The 19,347-nt window shown below is 41.2% G+C and overlaps 3 protein-coding genes across 4 annotated transcripts in view; 2 read left to right on the top strand and 1 right to left on the bottom strand.

Annotated features, from left to right (window-relative positions):
- Window positions 1-149: 149 nt before the first annotated feature.
- On the top strand, window positions 150-2,338 carry LOC125296255 (GTPase IMAP family member 7-like). Its single transcript, XM_048246056.1, has 2 exons — window positions 150-396; window positions 728-2,338. Exons 1-2 carry the CDS (start codon window positions 375-377, stop codon window positions 1,756-1,758), a joined length of 1,053 nt encoding a protein of 350 aa, XP_048102013.1. The 5' UTR covers window positions 150-374; the 3' UTR covers window positions 1,759-2,338.
- Window positions 2,339-2,341: 3 nt separating this feature from the next.
- kdelr3 (KDEL endoplasmic reticulum protein retention receptor 3) lies at window positions 2,342-6,777 on the bottom strand. The gene is made up of 5 exons (XM_048246057.1): window positions 6,328-6,777; window positions 5,790-5,890; window positions 5,183-5,341; window positions 4,019-4,271; window positions 2,342-3,893 (listed from the first exon to the last, which is right to left on the bottom strand). The coding sequence occupies exons 1-5, from the start codon at window positions 6,416-6,418 to the stop codon at window positions 3,850-3,852; spliced, it is 648 nt and encodes a 215-aa protein (XP_048102014.1). The 5' UTR covers window positions 6,419-6,777; the 3' UTR covers window positions 2,342-3,849.
- Window positions 6,778-13,914: 7,137 nt separating this feature from the next.
- The window catches only part of kcnj4 (potassium inwardly rectifying channel subfamily J member 4), a 10,523-nt gene continuing 5,090 nt past the window's right edge, over window positions 13,915-19,347 (top strand). The window contains exon 1 of one of the 2 annotated variants that reach the window (XM_048246055.1): window positions 13,915-14,087. The gene's annotated coding sequence lies outside the window, so the exon portion shown is untranslated. Of the gene's footprint in view, window positions 14,088-14,375; window positions 14,701-19,347 lie in introns of those variants that run through there. The other variant, XM_048246054.1, reaches the window with a different exon arrangement.

The following is a 19,347-nucleotide window of genomic DNA, read 5'->3' as shown; positions in this document are numbered from 1 at the left end:
TTGCCATTCATTCAAAGTGTTCTTTTCGGTTTCCCTCCAAGGTGCACACTGTGGGCAAAATGTGCCACGATCACAGTGTAGTAACTCACTTTAGTTATAATAGTGTACGAATATTGAACTGGCAGCACACAAGACGCCTTTGCGTCTCACTATAGACGCTTGCGCACATCGTAAATGGTGAGTACCGCTGCGGAAAGAAAACCCTCCTTCCAAACTAGCTGTTAATACATATCCATAATAAGTCTCACAAGATAATCGCGCAACGTCTCTGTTGGAAAGGAAGGTGACTGTTCTGTTTAGGACTCCATACTGCAGCGTCAGCACCCAAACTGCAGTCATTCATAGCGTAGGCTACCTCCTTCAAATGTTTGATCATGGCGTGTCCGGACCCAGAAGGTAGGTGACGACAAATATCATACGCCTGTGTCCTGTAACATTCCGTTACCTTACCGTTTGACTTCCTTACTTTGATATCCCCAAAAGCTGCTATTGATTGAGATGCATAGCCTCTCAAAAAGATGCTCAAATCTGCTAAAAATTGGGGATGTGCTGGGGTAAGCAAGCATCCTATGTAAGGAAAATCATTATTTATTCATTCATTTTCACTTGGGTAACACCAGCCTGCATACGAGTAACGAGAAAAAGCAGGGTAAATGTCTGTACATTTAAAAAGAAGATTGAATTGAGATTTCTCAAGTCTCACTAATGGCCCACCTTGTATCTTCAGCATCTGATCTTCCTGACACTGAATCATCCCAAGGTGAGCTGAGGTTAGTGCTTCTGGGGAAGACAGGCACTGGAAAAAGCAGCTCTGGAAACACCATCCTGGGTAGGGAGGCATTCCGAGCTGACATCTCCCCAGAGTCAATCACAAGCCAGTGTGAGAAGGAGAGTGAAGCTATTTCTGGAAGACGGCTGGTTGTGATTGACACCCCAGGGTTCTTTGACACGCGACTCTCTCCCCAAGAGGTGACAACTGAGGTGGGGCGATGCATCATCCTCTCCTCTCCTGGACCCCACATGTTTCTGGTGGTGCTTCAGCCTGGGCGATTCACCCAGGAAGAGCAGCAAACTCTGGATTGGATCTGGGCCACCTTTGGACCTGACGCTTCCAGATACACAATGGTTCTCTTCACCTGGGGGGACCAGCTGAAAGGTAAATCCATAGAGGAGTTCCTGAAAAAGAGCAAAGAGCTTTCTGACTTTGTTGGTAGCTGCAAGGGAGGCTACCATATCTTTGACAACTCAAAACCCACCAGCGACAGCCGTGCCCAGGTTTCAGAGCTACTCTGCAAGATCGACAAGACTGTTAGGGAGAACGGTGGGAGCTGTTACACCAACGAGATGTACCAGGAGGCCGAGCATGCCATCCGAGAGGCCCAGGAGAGGATCATGGGAGAACAGGAGTATGGGCCACTGGAGGCACAGCCGGCTGCTCAAGGAGGAGAGGGAGACAGGAGAGCTGAGGAGGAGAGAAAGAGGAGGGAGGAGGAGGAGGCCAGGAAGAGAGCAGAGAGACTCTTCTGGTCTGAGCTCCTGACTGCCATGGGCAAGGGGGCAGCCGAAGGAGCCGGGCTCATGGAGGAGGGCGGGGAGGAGAAAGGGGGGAAGAAGCTGAAAAAGGGGAAGGTGGTGAAGAAGGCGACAGCTCTGGCTGCCAAACCGCTGTCACTCACGTCTGCTGCCAAGGTCGTGGGAGGAGCTGTGAGGGAAGGGAGCAAAGTGCTGTACAAACACCGCAAAACATTCCTACATTGAGACCAGCAGCCTCCACTGTCCCAAGATGGCTCTGCCACTTCATTAGATACACCATCAACATACGTGTATATGACTCACCATGATGCACTGTGCAAGTCTTTCACTACAAAAGGATACTTCACCATGCTCTATACATTAGACCTACGGTATGTGACATACTCCCATGCAGTGAGGACATGCTGGTCAGTTGCTGTTGTGGTAAAAGCGTCATTGCCAAAGATTTGTGCATCTTTTATTTTGGTTGTAGTCTATTTTCAGATTTGCTGTTTACCGTTGCATTACATCACTCGTCTTTGCCATATAGGCACCTGTTTGTAACTGTAAAACTCTGCTAGTCTCATTATGTAAACCAAGAATTTTCGGCACAGGACATTACTTTTTTTTTAACGGACATGTGTTGAGCTCAACAGTAAGTTTAGATCTCTGACATTTTACTTTAATGCACTTTAGTGTCAAGACAGAGCAATATGGAATAAGGATTACTTATCAAATGTGAATGTTGCAAATGTTTGTAACCAACAATGCAATGAAAGGTAAACACTTCAAACAATAAATACCAAAAATATATATATTCAAGAGATGATGAGTTTCATGAGACATCCTTTATTGACAACTTACAAAAGCTAGATATAAAATCTTAAGAAAATCTAACAGGGAGAAATAGTTGTTAAAGGAGAATAAACTGTTTGAACTGTACATTTTTGCCATTCCAAATTCAGAATCAGTAGTGGGTTGTTCCACATCATTTGGTCCAAGATTGGTTTGAGACAACATTTTAGCCCTTGAAAATGATCTTTGGCTTAGTAAAATTGAGAAACGAAGATGGATCACCATCATAAACAGTACATATGTTTCTGGATGCGGAGATTTCCCAAACTGTTGTGTTTCTCTTGATATTTTCATCACACAAGGCATAAGACAAGAATTATATTCTGGTTGTAAAAGCACAGAGCATCTTGGATCCTGTGCTTTGTGGTTTGAATGAGCCATAATATCATCCCTGGTTTTGTCCTTGTGATCCATGGACACACCTCTTTCAGGTGAAGTGAATACTGAGAGATATTCTACAAACTCAAACATCCATCAAAGACATGGACGTAATGATTTAAAAAGACAAAACATTGTGAAAAAACATTTTACATAAACATTTTAAAAGACGAAAAAGTGGAAGACACATCAGGACTTTCATGATAAAGGAATGCAAATTATGTAATAATTTATATACAAATCTCCCATGTAAGTACAGCTCTACATTTAGCGTTCTTGTTCAGGGGAAAAAACAAACAGAGAGCAGATGGTGTTTTTCCAAGAACAATGTTAATTTTCTACTCCCCGGAGGTGAATAGTGGTGAATAGTATTTTCATATATTTGTAATTTTGCTGACAGTACCATTTTGTTGCGACGCATAGTCAGACTGTTACGGGGGACCAATAACCAGCGGTTAAGTAGATTTGGTATGCAGTGTGTTCATTCCTTGCAAAGCGATCACTCAAACATGAGACCTATCCAAATGCAGGCTAGACTTGTAAAGTCTAGTAAGTCATATAAGCAAGCTTAAAACAAAAAAAGCACCCATCATCACTCTCCTACATCAATTAAACCAGGTGTGAAATGAAATAAGAACAAATAAATAATTTAAAAAAAAAAACATGCGGTTTCATAATGAGAGTGCTTATGTGCAGAGTCTCTCAAACTTGACTCAAACATTAAAATACACCTGGAATCCCTAGACACCTAGACAAAATAATAGCAAAATGGCACCGGTAATTACAGCCCTTCTTAAAAGCATACAAAATGGCAGATATGACACAATTCATTTCTTCACGTCTGCTGATCAATACCTTTTAGCCCTGGCTCTGTTTTATTCATTTTAAATATAAACAAAAGTATATATCAATAAGGATTGGATAAGAAATATCCATATGTTTTTACATAAAGTCTTTACGTTACTGCAATCAAATAAGAGTTGAATCGGATCCAATCATCAAATTTTCAGATCAATGCCATGGTCCTCCCAAGTGATGATGCCAAGTGAGTGAATGAGTAAGGGCAGGTGTACCCGCAACGGTGAAATTCTAGTTTTGCACACTTCACACTGGCATGGGCAGAGACATCTTTCCACTACCTCTAAGAACTGAATAGAAAATGAAGAAGATATAGCATTCAGGAAAATGTCAGGAAAATGTCAACAAATACTCCGAAACGTGTATATATATATATTTTTTTTTTATTTATTTACAAAATGTTCCATTGACTTACCCCTGGTGACATAGAGATAGAAAAAGTCACAGTAGAAGATTGTCTGCACCACTCCGGACACCACAGCAATTTGGTCGAAGAATCCCTCAGTGTGGTAGCGCCAGACCCAGTTGGCCAGGTAAAGGGCTCGGTACAAGCCCAAGAAGAACAGGTAGTGAGTGGTTATGGACTCCGCCTCACCTGTCTTGGTGATCATGAACAACTGAGGCAAGATGGCCACCGACTCCAAGTAGATTGAGAAGGTCCAGAGGATCTGAGTGGTGAAGACAATAAGATCAGTTAGCCAAAGTGAAACAGAAGCATCCTACAAATGCAGATGAAATGTAATAGAGGCTAGAGAAAATCAAGATGAAAAATATTATTATCATACATGATTAAGTATCACTATCATTAAGTATCACCAGGTTGGGCTGGCTAGCTACATGTAGGCCTCAATTTCAAACTCAAGGGGTGTAGTCCATAGATATTAGAAAGCTAGATACCGCATTGGGCACTAGTTCTATTAGGTAGCCTACATAAACGCGGCCGCCAAATTGCTACAGCAACACTTGCCACAATCAGAGACACCTGTTTGATTTCCAGTCAGAGTCACGTGTTTCTCCATTGGCCTCCAGTTATTGTTGCCCCCACCAAGATGGCGACGCTATTTATGTACGTTCGGGAGCCCAATGCGGTATCTAGCTTTCTAATGTCTATGGTGTAGCCTACATCACCATAGGTGTAACAGGTTATGCTGCTGTAAAATAAGGGGAATTTCCAATGTTGCTTCAGAGAGCTATAAAAGCTTTCTTCTAAGAGACTGGATGTTTTTTTAAAAAAAATGGACAGATTTTGTATTAAGCAGCGTGTTGTATTAAATGTTTTACAACAGAAAACTGTACTTTCCTGAGAAACATGGCATTCTCCTTGAAGTATCTATTTGTGTCAGGTACAGCTTTAAGGCAAAGTTCATAACAGTGTCTCAAAAAGGCGTAGCAAATGCATACAAAGATAAAACAGGTCACAGCTGGCCTCAGGGAATCTGCACTTAACCCAGCACTTAACTGACCAGTTGATTGATTACAAATAATGAATTTAAGTCCCTAAATGGCATAAACTTCTGACTAATGACTTTCTGGCTCTCCATCGTGTTTGAAGCAGCCTGATCTAAGTTTAGCATCTAACCTCCAGGGGGGTGAAGGCGTAGTTCTCCAGGAAGGACAGTCCAGCCACAGGAACCAGGAGGAATTCCACCCGGAAGGAGTCACTCTCGGAATCGTAGGTGCTGCGGAGGCGCATGTAGATCATATACACTGTGGCGTAGGCTAGAGAGAGGAAGACCACCTGTAAAAAAAAAGAGTGGAGGTGAATATGCATGGCTTCCACTTTTGAATATATTTTATACATTAGCATTAGAATAGTTTTTGTAAACAAAGCATTTGTTTATCTATGCACAGATTACAACAGAAGCAATAGTATTCATCATCTATGACACAAAAATAATAATACAAAATAATACAGTTTTAAATTAATCATAATATCCAAATAGACGGGCAGTGTCTTCATAATTTCATAAATTGGTAAACAAAGTATGTAAAAAACTTCACTGAGAAATACCGAGTTAACATTTTGTTTTCTCTTTTTGCCTAATTATTTTGTTTTTAGGATATATTTCTACATCAGGTTCACATATAATATTCAGTATCATATAAATTATTGTCTTCATTTAAATCATGGCCCATGTTTGTCACTTGTGCCAAATCAGTACCCTAAGCAAAATGCACTGTTGTACCTTCATAACAGTGTTGTAAATGGAGATGAAGCTGGTGAAGAGATCCAGGTATCTTGTGGTGAAGACCAAAGCAAACAGCAACTGAGACTTCCCAGAAATTCCTGTAGGAGAAATGAGATACACGTGTTTTTTATGTGGTTGCAAAGGTACAATGAGCGACATAAAGAGTCTGCAAAGTAGGGCCCTATAAGGACATGGTCAGCATAGAGCTTCTTGGAAGAAAATAAAGCCCTTCTCTAGCCTGCAGTGGCAGGAAGACAGCTGACAACATGTCTCATCACATCTTGGAAAGACTGCTTGCCACGTAGGGAAGAGGGGCAGAAAAAAACTCGTCGCACATGTAACATTTTGCCAACAGTTTATCCATAAAACTACTTGAATACAAGATTTTGGTCTATCATTTTAATATTTAAAAAATAAATAAAAAGTTAAGGCTAACCTGAAAATGGTGCACGCAATCTGCAGCCTATATAGCCACACCACCAAATATTCTAAATAGGCTACCGGCTAAACTGATTTCTTAGAGAAGGCTACATACCTGCACACGACTTTGTTCTCCATATCTTGATAAACAATATGATAATTGCAACAAGATGACACACGTCACCGGCGAGACGGAAAATGTTCATTTTGACGGAAAGTCTTTTGGCCGACGATTTTAAACACAAGAATAACACGCCACGTCTGTAGCCTAATATACAAGTGTTGAAGTGAAGGATCCAGATAAAATAAGGCCTCTGACAAGTAAACAAATCGATCAAACGAAAGCTGTCTCTTTTTTCCAAGTTGTTGGCCTGTAGCCTACTGCACGATTTCACTGTCTCCGCTTCACGACTCTATCCAATACTCATTCAGACGTTCTTTTGCACGTAGATCGTTTGGACGAAGTCTGCCTGCACATTTCCCTGCAACTGAGTTTACACTTCACTTCCAAAGTTGGAGGGCTGGGTGACGTGGCTAAGGAAGGTCCGTTCCGGGTAGCTTGTAATATCCGTCTTCTACGCAGACCATTGGGTCCATGAGCGTGCAAGCATCCAATTGGCCGACATAGTTAAAGGGGAAGGTAGCCTGCATGGGTGAATGCAGCATAACTGTGTTGCAAAATGGCATAAGCTTTACATTTAGAATTGTTTAATAACGGTATGCTATTTAAAGGTGGATAAACGCAATTTAGAGGTGCGTAAACGTATTTCCAAAATTCAGGAGGTGCGTAAACGGTGTTTACGTGTGCCTCTACAACATACCTGGTGAGCATGTATGACTTTCCTCTGAGCACCAGAAAATTTCGCGTGAATACGCGAAGCTGAACTTCATATTTTTCTGCTTCATATTTGTTTCTGCTCATGTCTCCTTAGGGGCTCAGCAGAGAAATGAGAATTGGCTAACACGTTTATTCATATTGCGCCTATACGTCGTTATTAACCCACCTCCTCACTAGCTGTGAGCCAGGGGTGCGTTCGGATAGGGATTAGGCTACACAGTTTATTTAATCAATGCATAGTAACGCACCGCATTTAACGTCCAGCACGTTAACTGCTTTGTAACGACGGGAAAAATAATTACTTAGATTACCCCGTTACTGAAAAAATAACGTCGTTACCAAACACTGGTGAGGTCTGTATGCTACTGAGACCTTGAATTTCCCCATGGGGGTTAAAAAAGCATCTATCTATCTATCTATCTATCTATCTATCTGTCTGGCTACGTGCTAAGTGATCTGGTCTGATCTGATCTTTGTGGCAACTGTGGCAAATCTCTAAAAAAATGATGTGTTAAAATGACACATTACTGTGTGTGCTCAGGGACAACACATTTTGTGTCAATTTCAACACCACAATTATGTGGAGATAGCCGAATTGTGTGGCTGTCTGGGTGGGTTAAAAAGTTAAAATTGTAGCAGAAATAGCTGAATTTTTTTCTTTAACCTTTCACCCAGCCACACAATTGCTGTGTTGAAATTGACACAAAAATTTGTTGTCCCTGCACACACAGCAATGTGTCATTTTAACACATCACTTCTTAGAGTTCAGGATGGCATAAAGTATTTTGCTGATTAATTTTGTTTTGTTAGTTGTAGCATGTCCTACTCCTACTGTGTTTATCATGTTGTTGTCAATATGACAACAGGCTACCTTATGGCAGAGGCAACAGAGAGGTAAATGCCTCGTTGGAGGTCATGTCTGGGAAAGACTTCTGTCCATTGTTATGGCTATTGTGCAATTCCCATCTCATTTGTCCCCAATATTGATAAGATACCACTTATCAATATTTTTACCATTCAATAACTAATTGGGTTAATAATATACTAGCCTATTTTTGCTGTGGTGTATTTTATGACTATCCACGTGTGCCAGAAATATTTATTTTGTCGACTGTTTATGTCTACTGAAGAGGTGACCTAACATTTGTCGATGTCTATGTCTATGCAACATTCACTTTATGACAGACATGTCATCTGCTGTGTTATATCGACTTTTCAAAAGTTGTGGATTCAATACCCGGTTTCCACTATTGTGCCCTTGTGCCAATGACCCTGTGATGTGATATAATTGACATATGTGTGTCGCTTTGGATAAAAGACGACATGCACATCAGCAGAATTAAACGATACCATGGAGCACATAAACAGATCAACAGTTTACTTGTATCCAAATGAGATGGAAACTTGACTTGCCATAGACAATCATTTCGTAAGGTGAGCAATGACATACACTTGATTGTTTTGTCACGTCTGTCGTAAAGTGAATGTTGCATAGACATATCACATCTTCAGTAGACATAAACAGTCGACAAAATAAATATTTCTGGTACACATGCATATGTGACTGGGGTACATGGTTGTTGTTGCAAATCAGCTTTTAGCCTCTGGAGAGGCATGTGATTGTGAGGATTGATGCTGAACACTAGATGGTAGTGTTTACATCACCACTGCATCTTCAATGCTCTTTGTAAGTTTGCTAAGATTTATTGCCCTTGCTGTTTGTAAGATTATGCCTTGATGAAGATGATGTCTGACCTGATGACTTTTCCATCAGTATTTTTTTTATTCAGTTTCAACTGATGATGAGGTTTGTGTAAGTATTTTGCAATGTTTTTTCGGATGCAGGGGAGTATTGTTGCGCTCAGATGATCTACAGTTTAGCCAGGTGCGTTTAAACCAAGAGTTGAAGAGAGAGAGAGGAGTAGTTCGCACACTGAAAGAAAAGACTTAAACAAAGTCATATGTTCAATTACTCTTGTTCGTAAGGCCCTGGTGGTTTTACCTACATAGAGCAATGGGCAAGGACAGATTAAAATATACACAACATGGGTGGATCTGCATGTGATGAACTGTTTGATTTTATATGTCTTATGTGTGTGTGGATGTGTGAAAGACTGAAGTTAGGTAGTGTGAACATGAAGTGCAACTTTTGCAGGGGAAATTACCCTTGTCATTAGAGAGAGTGCTAGGAGGAGGCGGCGTGGCAGTGTCAGCATGGACCAGCCTATCTATGAGATTAGGGTTTCTAGAAAGACACAGAGAGGTAAATTCTGAAAGAGACCATTCAGTTGGTCATCGCTTTTAATTATATGAATTAACAATGTTTCTGATGTCACTGCTCAGAGGACTATATGTCAATTTTATAATAGAGAGGTTCTCCTTTTGTTTAGAGGTCAAATTGGGTGGTTGTGTATCAGATGCACATACTTTGTCTAGTGCTCTATCAAGCCAGCTGTTGGGATATCCTCTAGAGCTAAAATTTCTGTATAGGATTCTGGCTTGGGCCTCAAAGTCATTTTTGTCGGAGCAAATCCGGTGCAGTCTGGTGAACTGACTGAAGGGCAGACCTCATTTCAGAGATGTAGGATGGGCACTTGTGGCATGAAGTAAACTATTTTCTCTGTGTCTTTCCTGTACAAAGGGGAGACAATGTTTCCATCATTAAGTGAAATACAAGTGTCTAAAAAGTTCACACAGGTGGTACTAGCTGAATAAGTAAACTTGATGGATGGTCTTAAGCAGTTCATATACAAGACAAACAATTCAAATTCAGATAATGAACCATGGAAAATCACAAAACAATCATCAATGTATCTTTTGAACAACATGATCTTCTCTAAAAAAAGATTGTTATTAAACACATACTGTTCTTCCAAGAAACCAAGATATAAATTGGCATAGTCAGGGGTAATAGTGGCACCCATGGCTGTGCCACTGATCTGAAGGTAATATTGATGTTCAAACAAGAAGTAATTTTTAGTAAGCACTAGTTCAGCCATTTTTACAATGAATTCAGTTGTTAGTCCATCATCATCAGTCCGAAGATCAAGGAAATATTTAAGAGCGGTCAAACCGTCAATGTGAGGGATGTTAGTGTATAAAGAGGTTACATCCATAGTGGCAAGCAAAACATTCTGACCTAAATGACCAATCTGTGATAAACATTTCAGGAAGTCAGACGTGTCCCTGAGGTAGCTAGGGAGCGTGGTGACCAAAGGCCTTAGGATGAAGTCTACAAAGTAAGAGAGTGGTTCAGTAAGGCTATTGTTGCCTGCAACAATTGGGCGACCTGGTGGATTGGAGAGACTTTTGTGGACTTTTGGCAAAATGTAAAAAGCTGGTCTAGTAGGGGTACGATTGAACAGGTATTTAAACTCTCGTTCAGAGAATATGGAGGAAGAGTGAGCTTGCTGGTTTTCCCCCCATCAAACTAGCCCACTACACCAAGTGTGAAGCTGTGGACGAATATGACTGCACAGCTAGCATCTAAGATCCCTTCCTGTAGAAGGCAGTTTTGCACATCTTTTGCAGACGCACACACACACACACACACACACACACACAAACCCTGTTGTGGACAGTCCACTGAATCAGCCTCCAAGCTTGCATCTTCACGTCAATCTGCCTTCCGCTGATCAACCCAGCACAGCAATCCTCTTAAGCTCCTAATTCACCACTAAAACCACGTCTCTCCACCACACTGCCCGTGGCACTGCTGCACCGCCCCCCACCCACCACCCCACTGGTGGCTTTGGTGCTCTGCCCTGCACTGTCATAATCCCTGCAGTCCCCTTTTCCCTGTCGCAAGTCAACGGCCCTGACCAAATGGAAAATCTTAATGTGGATATCATTACTGATGGCTAAGTCTCTGAAACTCCTGTACCACAAAAGGTAGCAGTGAGGTGGCTACATCAGGACAACTTACAGTTACAACAAACAGGTGTACCTGTACATGTGATTGTTTGATATCAAAGATGGGGGTGCCATCAATTGTTTTTTATTTCATTTATCACATAAAGTAAACAAATGATACCAGTATCATTAAGTCACCAGTCACATTAACAAAGCTCGTGCAAAGCTAAGTATCTGAATGTGAAAGAAAGATAATAAATAAATAGAGATAATAAATAGAGAAAGAAAGAAAGAAAGGCAGTATATGGACTGACAGAAACATACTGGAAGAAAGACATGAGATTGCTGCATACATATCTAAAAGAGAGGGAGCTGCCACCTGCCAATCTATATCATAAGGTATAAGGCTGTGGGAACTAATCCGGCCTGCAGGGATGATTACTGGCTATAAATACAAAACAAACTCTGACGAGTCACACTCCTCTCAGCCTCCTTAGGGTCACGGTTCTCACAGGCTAGTGCTTTAGACAAGTCACAGCTTCATCAGAGCTGTTGTTTTGAACAGTGTTGTATACATTTTAAAATTCACAAATGAAATGTGAATCTTCATTGCACTTTTCCCCTGCCAGGCCTCTGATCATACAGACACAGTGCTAGAGTGGAGAAAACAAGTGCCTCTGCCAGCCTGCTCTGTCTACTGATGAGACTTGCAAAGAATAATGTTTCTGCAGGACTGAATAAATATTGAAGTGTTGAACTCATGAACAGTTTCCTCGTCATTGTCAATGAATTGTCAACCCTTAAAGGTGTACGGGAATGTTGGAAAATGAACGTTCTAAAGAATATCTGGGTTCATTGAATTCAACATAGAATTTTAGAACCTTCAATTGTTGCGGAACAGAAACCCCCACTATTAAGGGTTAAACCCTCCCTTCAACTCCACAGTGTTTATTCTGACTCAGTCAGTTCCTCAATCCTTGTTTGAGCCCATTACACCCGGTTTATTTTTGCAACCATCCCATAGTGCAAATATAGACATTACCCCCTCCAGCTGATTTTGAATGATCCTAGTTCTCACCCCAACCTGCAATCACCTTTTTTCATTTCACCATCTCTCCTAGGACTTTCCACCCACCCACCATGTGGTCTGAAAGTGTATAGACACACTCCCACCTTCCCATTCACAGTAATAAAAAGCATTTGAAATAAGTCCCCACTGCTGCCTAGAATGTAGAAGCAGTGAGATGGGGAGAGGGTTTGCAAAGAGGAATGGTTTCCATAGAAACTGTTAGCAGCACAACATTTACAGCATTCACACACACACACACACACAGAGAGAGAGAGAGAGAGAAATAGAGCATCAACATTATGAAGAAAATTACTCTTTAGTATTCTTATCTAATTATCTGTGCAATGTCATTTCATTGGAATACAAGTTCCAGGTTGACCCAAATAACTTCTAAAGTTCACCAAAAAAGAACAAAACAGGAACATCGTATGCTTTATTAAAGATGCAGTGCCTGCATACTTTGAACAAAGATTTTGTTTTTCAGGCTGGCTGGCTGTCAAGTTACAATTGTTTACTTTATTATACTTCGTCTAAACTAAAAGTATTTCAATTGGTTTTCTTTCTACTTAAGAGCCTGTCTCTCTCAGCCCCTACCATCATAGGCCTATAACTGTCTGCTGTCCACCTGACTGTTTTACAGGCTATATTAGCCCTTCTACACAATCTGGACTATGGTCATAATATTGTTGGATTCTCTGGTTGTTGCGTTGTGTTTTAGCTATAATGTCTGTATTGAAGATGGTCAATAAAGCTTGACGGCGGGATCAGGATCGGCGATTAGATGATGATTTATTGTAGATGGTACAACAATGAATAACAGAACACAGGCTAAGTCTCAACAGTTGTGGTTGTTATTAGAAGCGGCTGCTGAGCCTTCCGACAGAAGATGCTCCTTGGGTTGCTTCCTCGATCCGTCTCCGTGTCAAAACCTAAGACAAAGCCTGTTATACTAAAACATACAAACGTCAATCATGCCAACGTGGCAGGTGCCAACCAGTGTACACAACCCGGCCCTGGCCAGATGCAGATACTAGTCTGAATAGGCAGACATACTGTCTCCCTCGGCCCATGTTATCACTGATGTTCCTCGGATGTTCCTAAACATCGGCCTGTATGACCTTCCTGCTTGTACACAGGCCTAAGGCACAGTTATGTACAATAATATGGACCTCTCCCTGTTGTATACTACACACAGAAGTAACATATGAACACATCAGAATACAGTAAGAATACCCCAGAATTCTACAGTCCCCCCTCTTGATCAATCAAAAAACAGATTTTTTATAGATCAAACAATCGCAAACAGAGTCTGATGTGTTCTAACAAAAAAAATAGAAAAATAATAAAACCAAGCATTACTTCTCAGGCACTTTAAGGAAAAGAAAAGAAGTGCAGGCACCTTGAAACAATATCCACACCTTATAACTTATTCCCTGTTATATATTGTTTAAGGTATATTCTTTTTCTTGTAAAGCAATTCTATTATGTTTACATTCTTGACTTTTCATAGTCATAGTTAATATTTAATAACAAGTTTGTTCAATCCCTGCACTGTTCACTTTTGCACTACCACCACACACTCTACTATAGCATCTTATCATGGTCAATGCATCACATGATCAGTCCATACCAGACCTTTGTAATAACTTCACATGCTCTTTCATTTTGACATTTCTGTGAGGGATTTTTTATAGACTATATGATATATGTGTGTTACAGGCTTATGTGTGTTTGTTGTGTTATGGTTGTATAAGCCACCGGATGCCTAACATTTCAATCAGGATCTATCTATCTATCTATCTATCTATCTATCTATCTATCTAAAAAAAACTTTCTCTCGAAGAATGAGTATATTCTAATGAAGTCTTGGGGAACAACTTTGCTGTGGTTTTGTGTTCTTTCCCCTACAGGCTACCTGGCGCTTGCACATTCAGTGTTGATATAGAGTGGTGTTTGCATTTGAAAGGCTAACTGGCTTTGACATGGTCTCTGCATGCTGTGGGAGAGAATTTGGCTGGCAGCGAGATCGTGCGCGAGAAGGAATGTCCGCGAAAGGATGAGGTTTATGAAGTCAAGTAGACAACTTGTGGCAGGATGAAGTTCCAGTAATTTTTTGGTAGGAACCCCCCCCCGTCAAACACATCCATTCATTTCATGCACTTCACACTGTCTTAATCTGGACAGTTATAACTCAAAACATGATGGAAGTCATGAAACGGGTTACTTGGGGAAAACTATCACGAGGGCTTGAATTACCCAGGCCAAAACATTGACCATTATTCCACTACAATAGCAGGCATGCGTCACCGCGCACACACCTACTCATGCAGGCACACAGCCGCACTGAGTGGAGAACATAATCAAAGTGACAAGCACACCCCCCTCCCTCTCGGTCTACCCACGCTGTGTCGAGACGCGATTGACACAGCATTTCTAAATATCAGCGCTGGATTCCGCCAAGGAGAGTGCGCCCGAGCAGTAATTACTGTGGGAAGAAGTCAGTGCAGTTTCGGCGAGGAACTATAGAAGATATACAGCATATACTGCTATTCATTGCCTTCGTATTGAAGTTCTTGGAAAGACTGGTGTTAGGATTTTCGTTCCAAATGAAAACGAGGATGTATCTGGAGACAAGTGTTGCAACAGCTCGATACACTGTACATTAGCTACAAGTGGATTTTGTTTATTGAAGTGAAAAATAAAAAGTGCATCGAAAAACGCGCATTTAGGTAAGTTGTATGTGTCATTACTGAAAGGCGCTGGTTAGTCTTATAGAAATACATGGTCAAGTTTTTTGTAAAGTAGAGCTATATGGTTTATTTCCAGATGGCTATTGCTTTAATTTGGTCACTGAATTGTTCCAAATTCCATCACTGTTGTAGAATGATGTCTCCAACCTGAGAGGGCAACAATGTATTTTTCTTCACAAAGCCTGTGACTGAAACTCGGTGTTGACTAGTCTTCTTACAACTTTGTATGACCTTACAGCGACTTCTGTTTGTTCCAAAAAAAATCTGCGTTTGAATAACACGTTTGGGCATGTGAATATATGGCCTAGGCTATATATATCAGAGACTATATCCGAGACCTAGGCTATTTTTTTCGACGAAAGTCTGACTGCAAAACGCAGTGCAAAGGCATTTGAGGTGAGTGCGATAGATGGACATGCAGAGGAGGTCTTTCGAGTGTCACAACAAGTTATAAATAATGAAACGAAAACATAATCACCCCACAAGCCTCCTGGCGTTCTTGAGCATCTGGCAGATTTACCAGGATTTGCCTCAAAATAAAAGATGCACCAACTCCATAACTTTGCCATGCTTCTAAGTCAGTCCCTTTCCTACAGATAGGCTATATGCATTTTATTTCAAAATAAAATGGTGAGCGCTATATCATGCTAAATGTAGCCTAAACAGCACTTTGGAATGATGGAACAGCTAAGGAAACAGTCAGCAATGACATGACAAGGAATGTTTGAGCACAGATAATGTTATTGTTATCGTTTGTGGTCTTTTCTCAAAGCAACTGATAAAGTTATCAATGCTCGTTGTCAGTTATGTAATGATGATAATTCTCGACCAAATGACAATGTTGTGAAAACATTTCTTTATATCTTTATTAAAGCACTCAACTGGAAAAGTGGGTCTTGAACCATGACTCACGGCCTCGTCAATTACTACTTATGAGGGATGAGAAAGGACGATGCTGATGACTAACTCTATTTAGAACACCTAAGCCCATAAACAAATACCCTTTCCCATGCAAAGCACAGACCAAAGCAGTCAATTCTGCTCTTAACCCCTCTGTTGTGTTCGCGGTGAAATGTGACCGTTTGACAATTCTTTTCTCTCAAAAATATGGTTAATTTATTCTGACTATGATGCTCCATGACTTTGTTAACACAGGGCATCTGAACGTACAAAACGCATGGATATACATTTTCATAATAATTTGAGTGTTTTATTTAACTTTAGAACACCCATGTTAATTCTCGGTCAAAAATGACAGGCCATTAGAAATTAATGGGTGAGAAAATGATCAGTCTATACAATTAAGTCCAGGCACATACCTATTGATCAGATGGCCTGTATGTGTGCTTCTATACATAAAAACACACACACACAAACACATCCTCACTCTCCCTTTTTGCTTCTATGCCAGCCCCCACTGGAACCTTTCCCCAATAGTATCTTCCCCTTTCTGACTTGCATGAGCTCAGGTCAATGAGGCCTGCAGGCCATAATTGCAAATAGAAGTTCAAAACTGGTAATATCCAATAGAACATACGTTGATACAAAGGTCTATTACAACATTAGATGATAATATAGTCAAAGTCAAAGTCAAAGTCCAAGTCTGCTTTATTGTCAATTTCTTCACATGTCAAGACATACAAAGTGATCGAAATTGCGTTTCCTACTATCCCACGGTGGAGACAAGACATATTTTACCAATTAGGTCCACAGACAAACATAACATTCAAGTAAACAATATAAAAAGTAAAAATAAGAAGGCACATACAATGAAGAAATAAGAGCAGCAATATTTGGTAGAAATTGTGCAATTGTGCATACAGTAGACAGTCAATATAATAGTGCAAAAGTCAGGCCAATAAATGGCTGAGGTAGTTTTGTTTGACCTAAGTATGCAAGTGGCATAGTGGTGCAAGTTATGTAAGAGCAGCAGAAGTGTGTTCAGAAGTGTTCAGGACAACAGGACAACAACAACAAGTTGCAAGTGTGCAAGTGTACAAGTGGAGTAGTGCAAGTGGAGTAGTGCAAGGCAGCCATTTTGGGTCTAAAAAGTCCAGGATGTTATGTAGCTGAGGGTGGAGGGGAGAGGGGGAGAGAGTTCAGGATCCCAACAGCCTGGTGTATGAAGCTGTTAGTGAGTCTGGTGGTCTGGGGGGCGCAGGCTTCTGTACCTCTTCCCAGAGGGCAGTAGATCAAACAAATTGTGAGCGGGGTGACTTGCATCACAATATATAGGTTACTATGGATTTATAACAAGTTATAATGCAGCGGTCATTTTTGACAGGGAACACAAACTAGATTAAATGAACACAACAGGAGGGTTAAAAAGTCTTCTTATACTGGTGTCAAATGTTGACCAAATCGAGAGGGTAGTCAGCCTAGGCTCAACTGACAACCATAAGCACATGCTGTAATATTGTTGGTGTAATCACAAACAATAATGAACATGTATAGTATATATAAGTATACTCTTTAGATCCTGAGAGGGAAATTTGGTCTCTGCATTTATCCCAATCTGTGAATTAGTGAAACACACTCAGAACACACAGTGAGGTGAAGCACACACTAATCCCGACGCAGTGAGCTACAGCAGCGTTCGGGGAGCAGTGAGGGGTTAGGTGCCTTGTTCAAGGGCACATCAGCCGTTCCTACTGGTTGGGGTTCGAACCGGCAACCCTCCGGTGGCCGTGGCCGTGGCCTAACCTACTGGTTAGGGCTTCGGACTTGTAACCGGAGGGTTGCCGGTTCGAACCCCGACCAGTAGGAACGGCTGATGTGCCCTTGAACAAGGCACCTAACCCCTCACTGCTCCCCGAGCGCTGCTGTAGCTCACTGCGTCGGGATTAGTGTGTGCTTCACCTCACTGTGTGTTCTGAGTGTGTTTCACTAATTCACAGATTGGGATAAATGCAGAGACCAAATTTCCCTCTCAGGATCTAAAGAGTATACTTATATATACTATACATGTTCATTATTCATTTGGTAAAACTAGAGAGTTGTCATTAATCAGAACAATGTGGTGGCATAGCCTGCAGCTATTAGCAACATCACAAAACCAAATGCATTTCTGCCTCTTGTTAAATACAAATCTGATCCGGATCCTAACTTTGACTATGAAGCACTAGTTAGGTGAACCTGCCATGTGTTTGTTGCCCCACAATACTGAAGTAGACATTTTAAGACGTCACACACACACACACACACACACACACACACACACACACACACACACACACACACACACACACACACACACACACACACACACACACACACACACCACTTGAACTGTTATGTCTGAGCATCCCAGACAGTGAGAGAGACAGTAAGAAAGTCTTCCAGTCTGAGGTAGGATAAGTCGTCTCTTTGTGTTGTGTAACAAAGGTTCACAGGATTTCCATCTCTGACATTCACTTCCAACAGATACATCTACTAAGGCTACTTTTTGGGATTGCAGTGGACCTCTTTGCTCTCTTACCCCTCACCCCAATTCCTACCCCCCCCCCCCCCAACTTTTGATGACTGTCACCCATTTCATGCAAAATTAGATGTTTGTGAATCACCGCTGAAGCTATATTCTGTTGACTTCTCTCTCTCTCTCTCTGACTCACCTGGTGGAGAGCTCTCACATCCCCCCTAAAACGTGTCTCTAGTGGCTCTCTCCTTCTCCACTCTAGCGCACTTACTCCAGTGTGCTGTGTGTTGGCTGCCACAGGCTAGCAGAAACTGGTTCCTATGGAAACCACTTGCTGCCCCTGGTGCCTGCTGCTCAGTGAGAGCACCTGTGATACTGCATGTCATGCCTGTGGGCTTGGAGACCCCAGATAACCTCAAAGAGAACTGCGGCCCAATGTATTGATTTTAGGGTCAGTATGTGAGGTTATATATGCTGTGTTCATGCTTTTGAATAGAAGTAAATGTACACAAACTGAATCAGATCAAATCAAATGAAGACTGTCAAAAGTGTAATAACTTTAGCTCAATTTCTGTGAAATGATTTGGTTGAACCTTAGTGGACAAACAGGAAGATTCTGAAATCTGTGCGTCAGGGAGTAGCGGAAATGGAGTAAAGGTTACAGTAAAGTTTTCAAGAAATATCAGCGTCGTGCTGAGTATTGACATGTGCCAGAGGAGCCTGTAAGTTAAAATATCTTCCACCAGAAATAAACCTTATGTTTATGGCCTTAGAGTTCACAACACCACACCTATGTGATTCTCCTCTTCCGAGTGTTCTCTCCACAAACAATCAACTTGGAAAGAGCTCTTAATACAACTCCCCCAAAAAGAACAATTCTCTTCAGAATGGTTATGTTCTGTTCTGTTCAAGAGAGAAATAATTAATATTCGCAAGGAGACAATGAGGGGCTGGGTGGGGGGCTTAAAACTGGACGAAATATTAAGTGCTGAGTCAAAGAATCAAGCTCTTTTCCATCATATCCACATGAACAGAAGCTTTAAATGATCAAATTTCAAACATTTCCTCCCAAGTTTATGAAAAACACTTGCTTCACTGGACCAACTTTTCTTGCTGAGAATATTTAAGAAGTACTATATTTCTAAGGTTTAATTGCATTGATCACAAAGCCAGTGTTGTGCATGCATGGCAATGCTTGTTGTGGAGCACGT

Source organism: Alosa alosa, chromosome 6 (assembly GCF_017589495.1).
Source record: "Alosa alosa isolate M-15738 ecotype Scorff River chromosome 6, AALO_Geno_1.1, whole genome shotgun sequence".
Classification (NCBI taxonomy): Eukaryota; Metazoa; Chordata; class Actinopteri; order Clupeiformes; family Clupeidae; genus Alosa; species Alosa alosa.
Note: the sequence above shows the minus strand (reverse complement) of the source record. Positions and strands in the feature narration are given on the sequence as shown.

Bases quoted from the DNA above. Each gene is read 5' to 3' on its own strand.
- LOC125296255 (XM_048246056.1), top strand. From the start codon at position 375: ATGGCGTGTCCGGACCCAGAAG. The intron at 397-727 runs GTAGGTGACGAC...TTGTATCTTCAG, and splicing joins GGCGTGTCCGGACCCAGAAG to CATCTGATCTTCCTGACACT.
- kdelr3 (XM_048246057.1), bottom strand. From the start codon at position 6,418: ATGAACATTTTCCGTCTCGCCGGTGACGTGTGTCATCTTGTTGCAATT. The intron at 5,342-5,789 runs GTACAACAGTGC...TTTTTTTTACAG, and splicing joins TTTACAACACTGTTATGAAG to GTGGTCTTCCTCTCTCTAGC. The intron at 3,894-4,018 runs GTAAGTCAATGG...TTTTCTATTCAG, and splicing joins CTATCTCTATGTCACCAGGG to TTCTTAGAGGTAGTGGAAAG.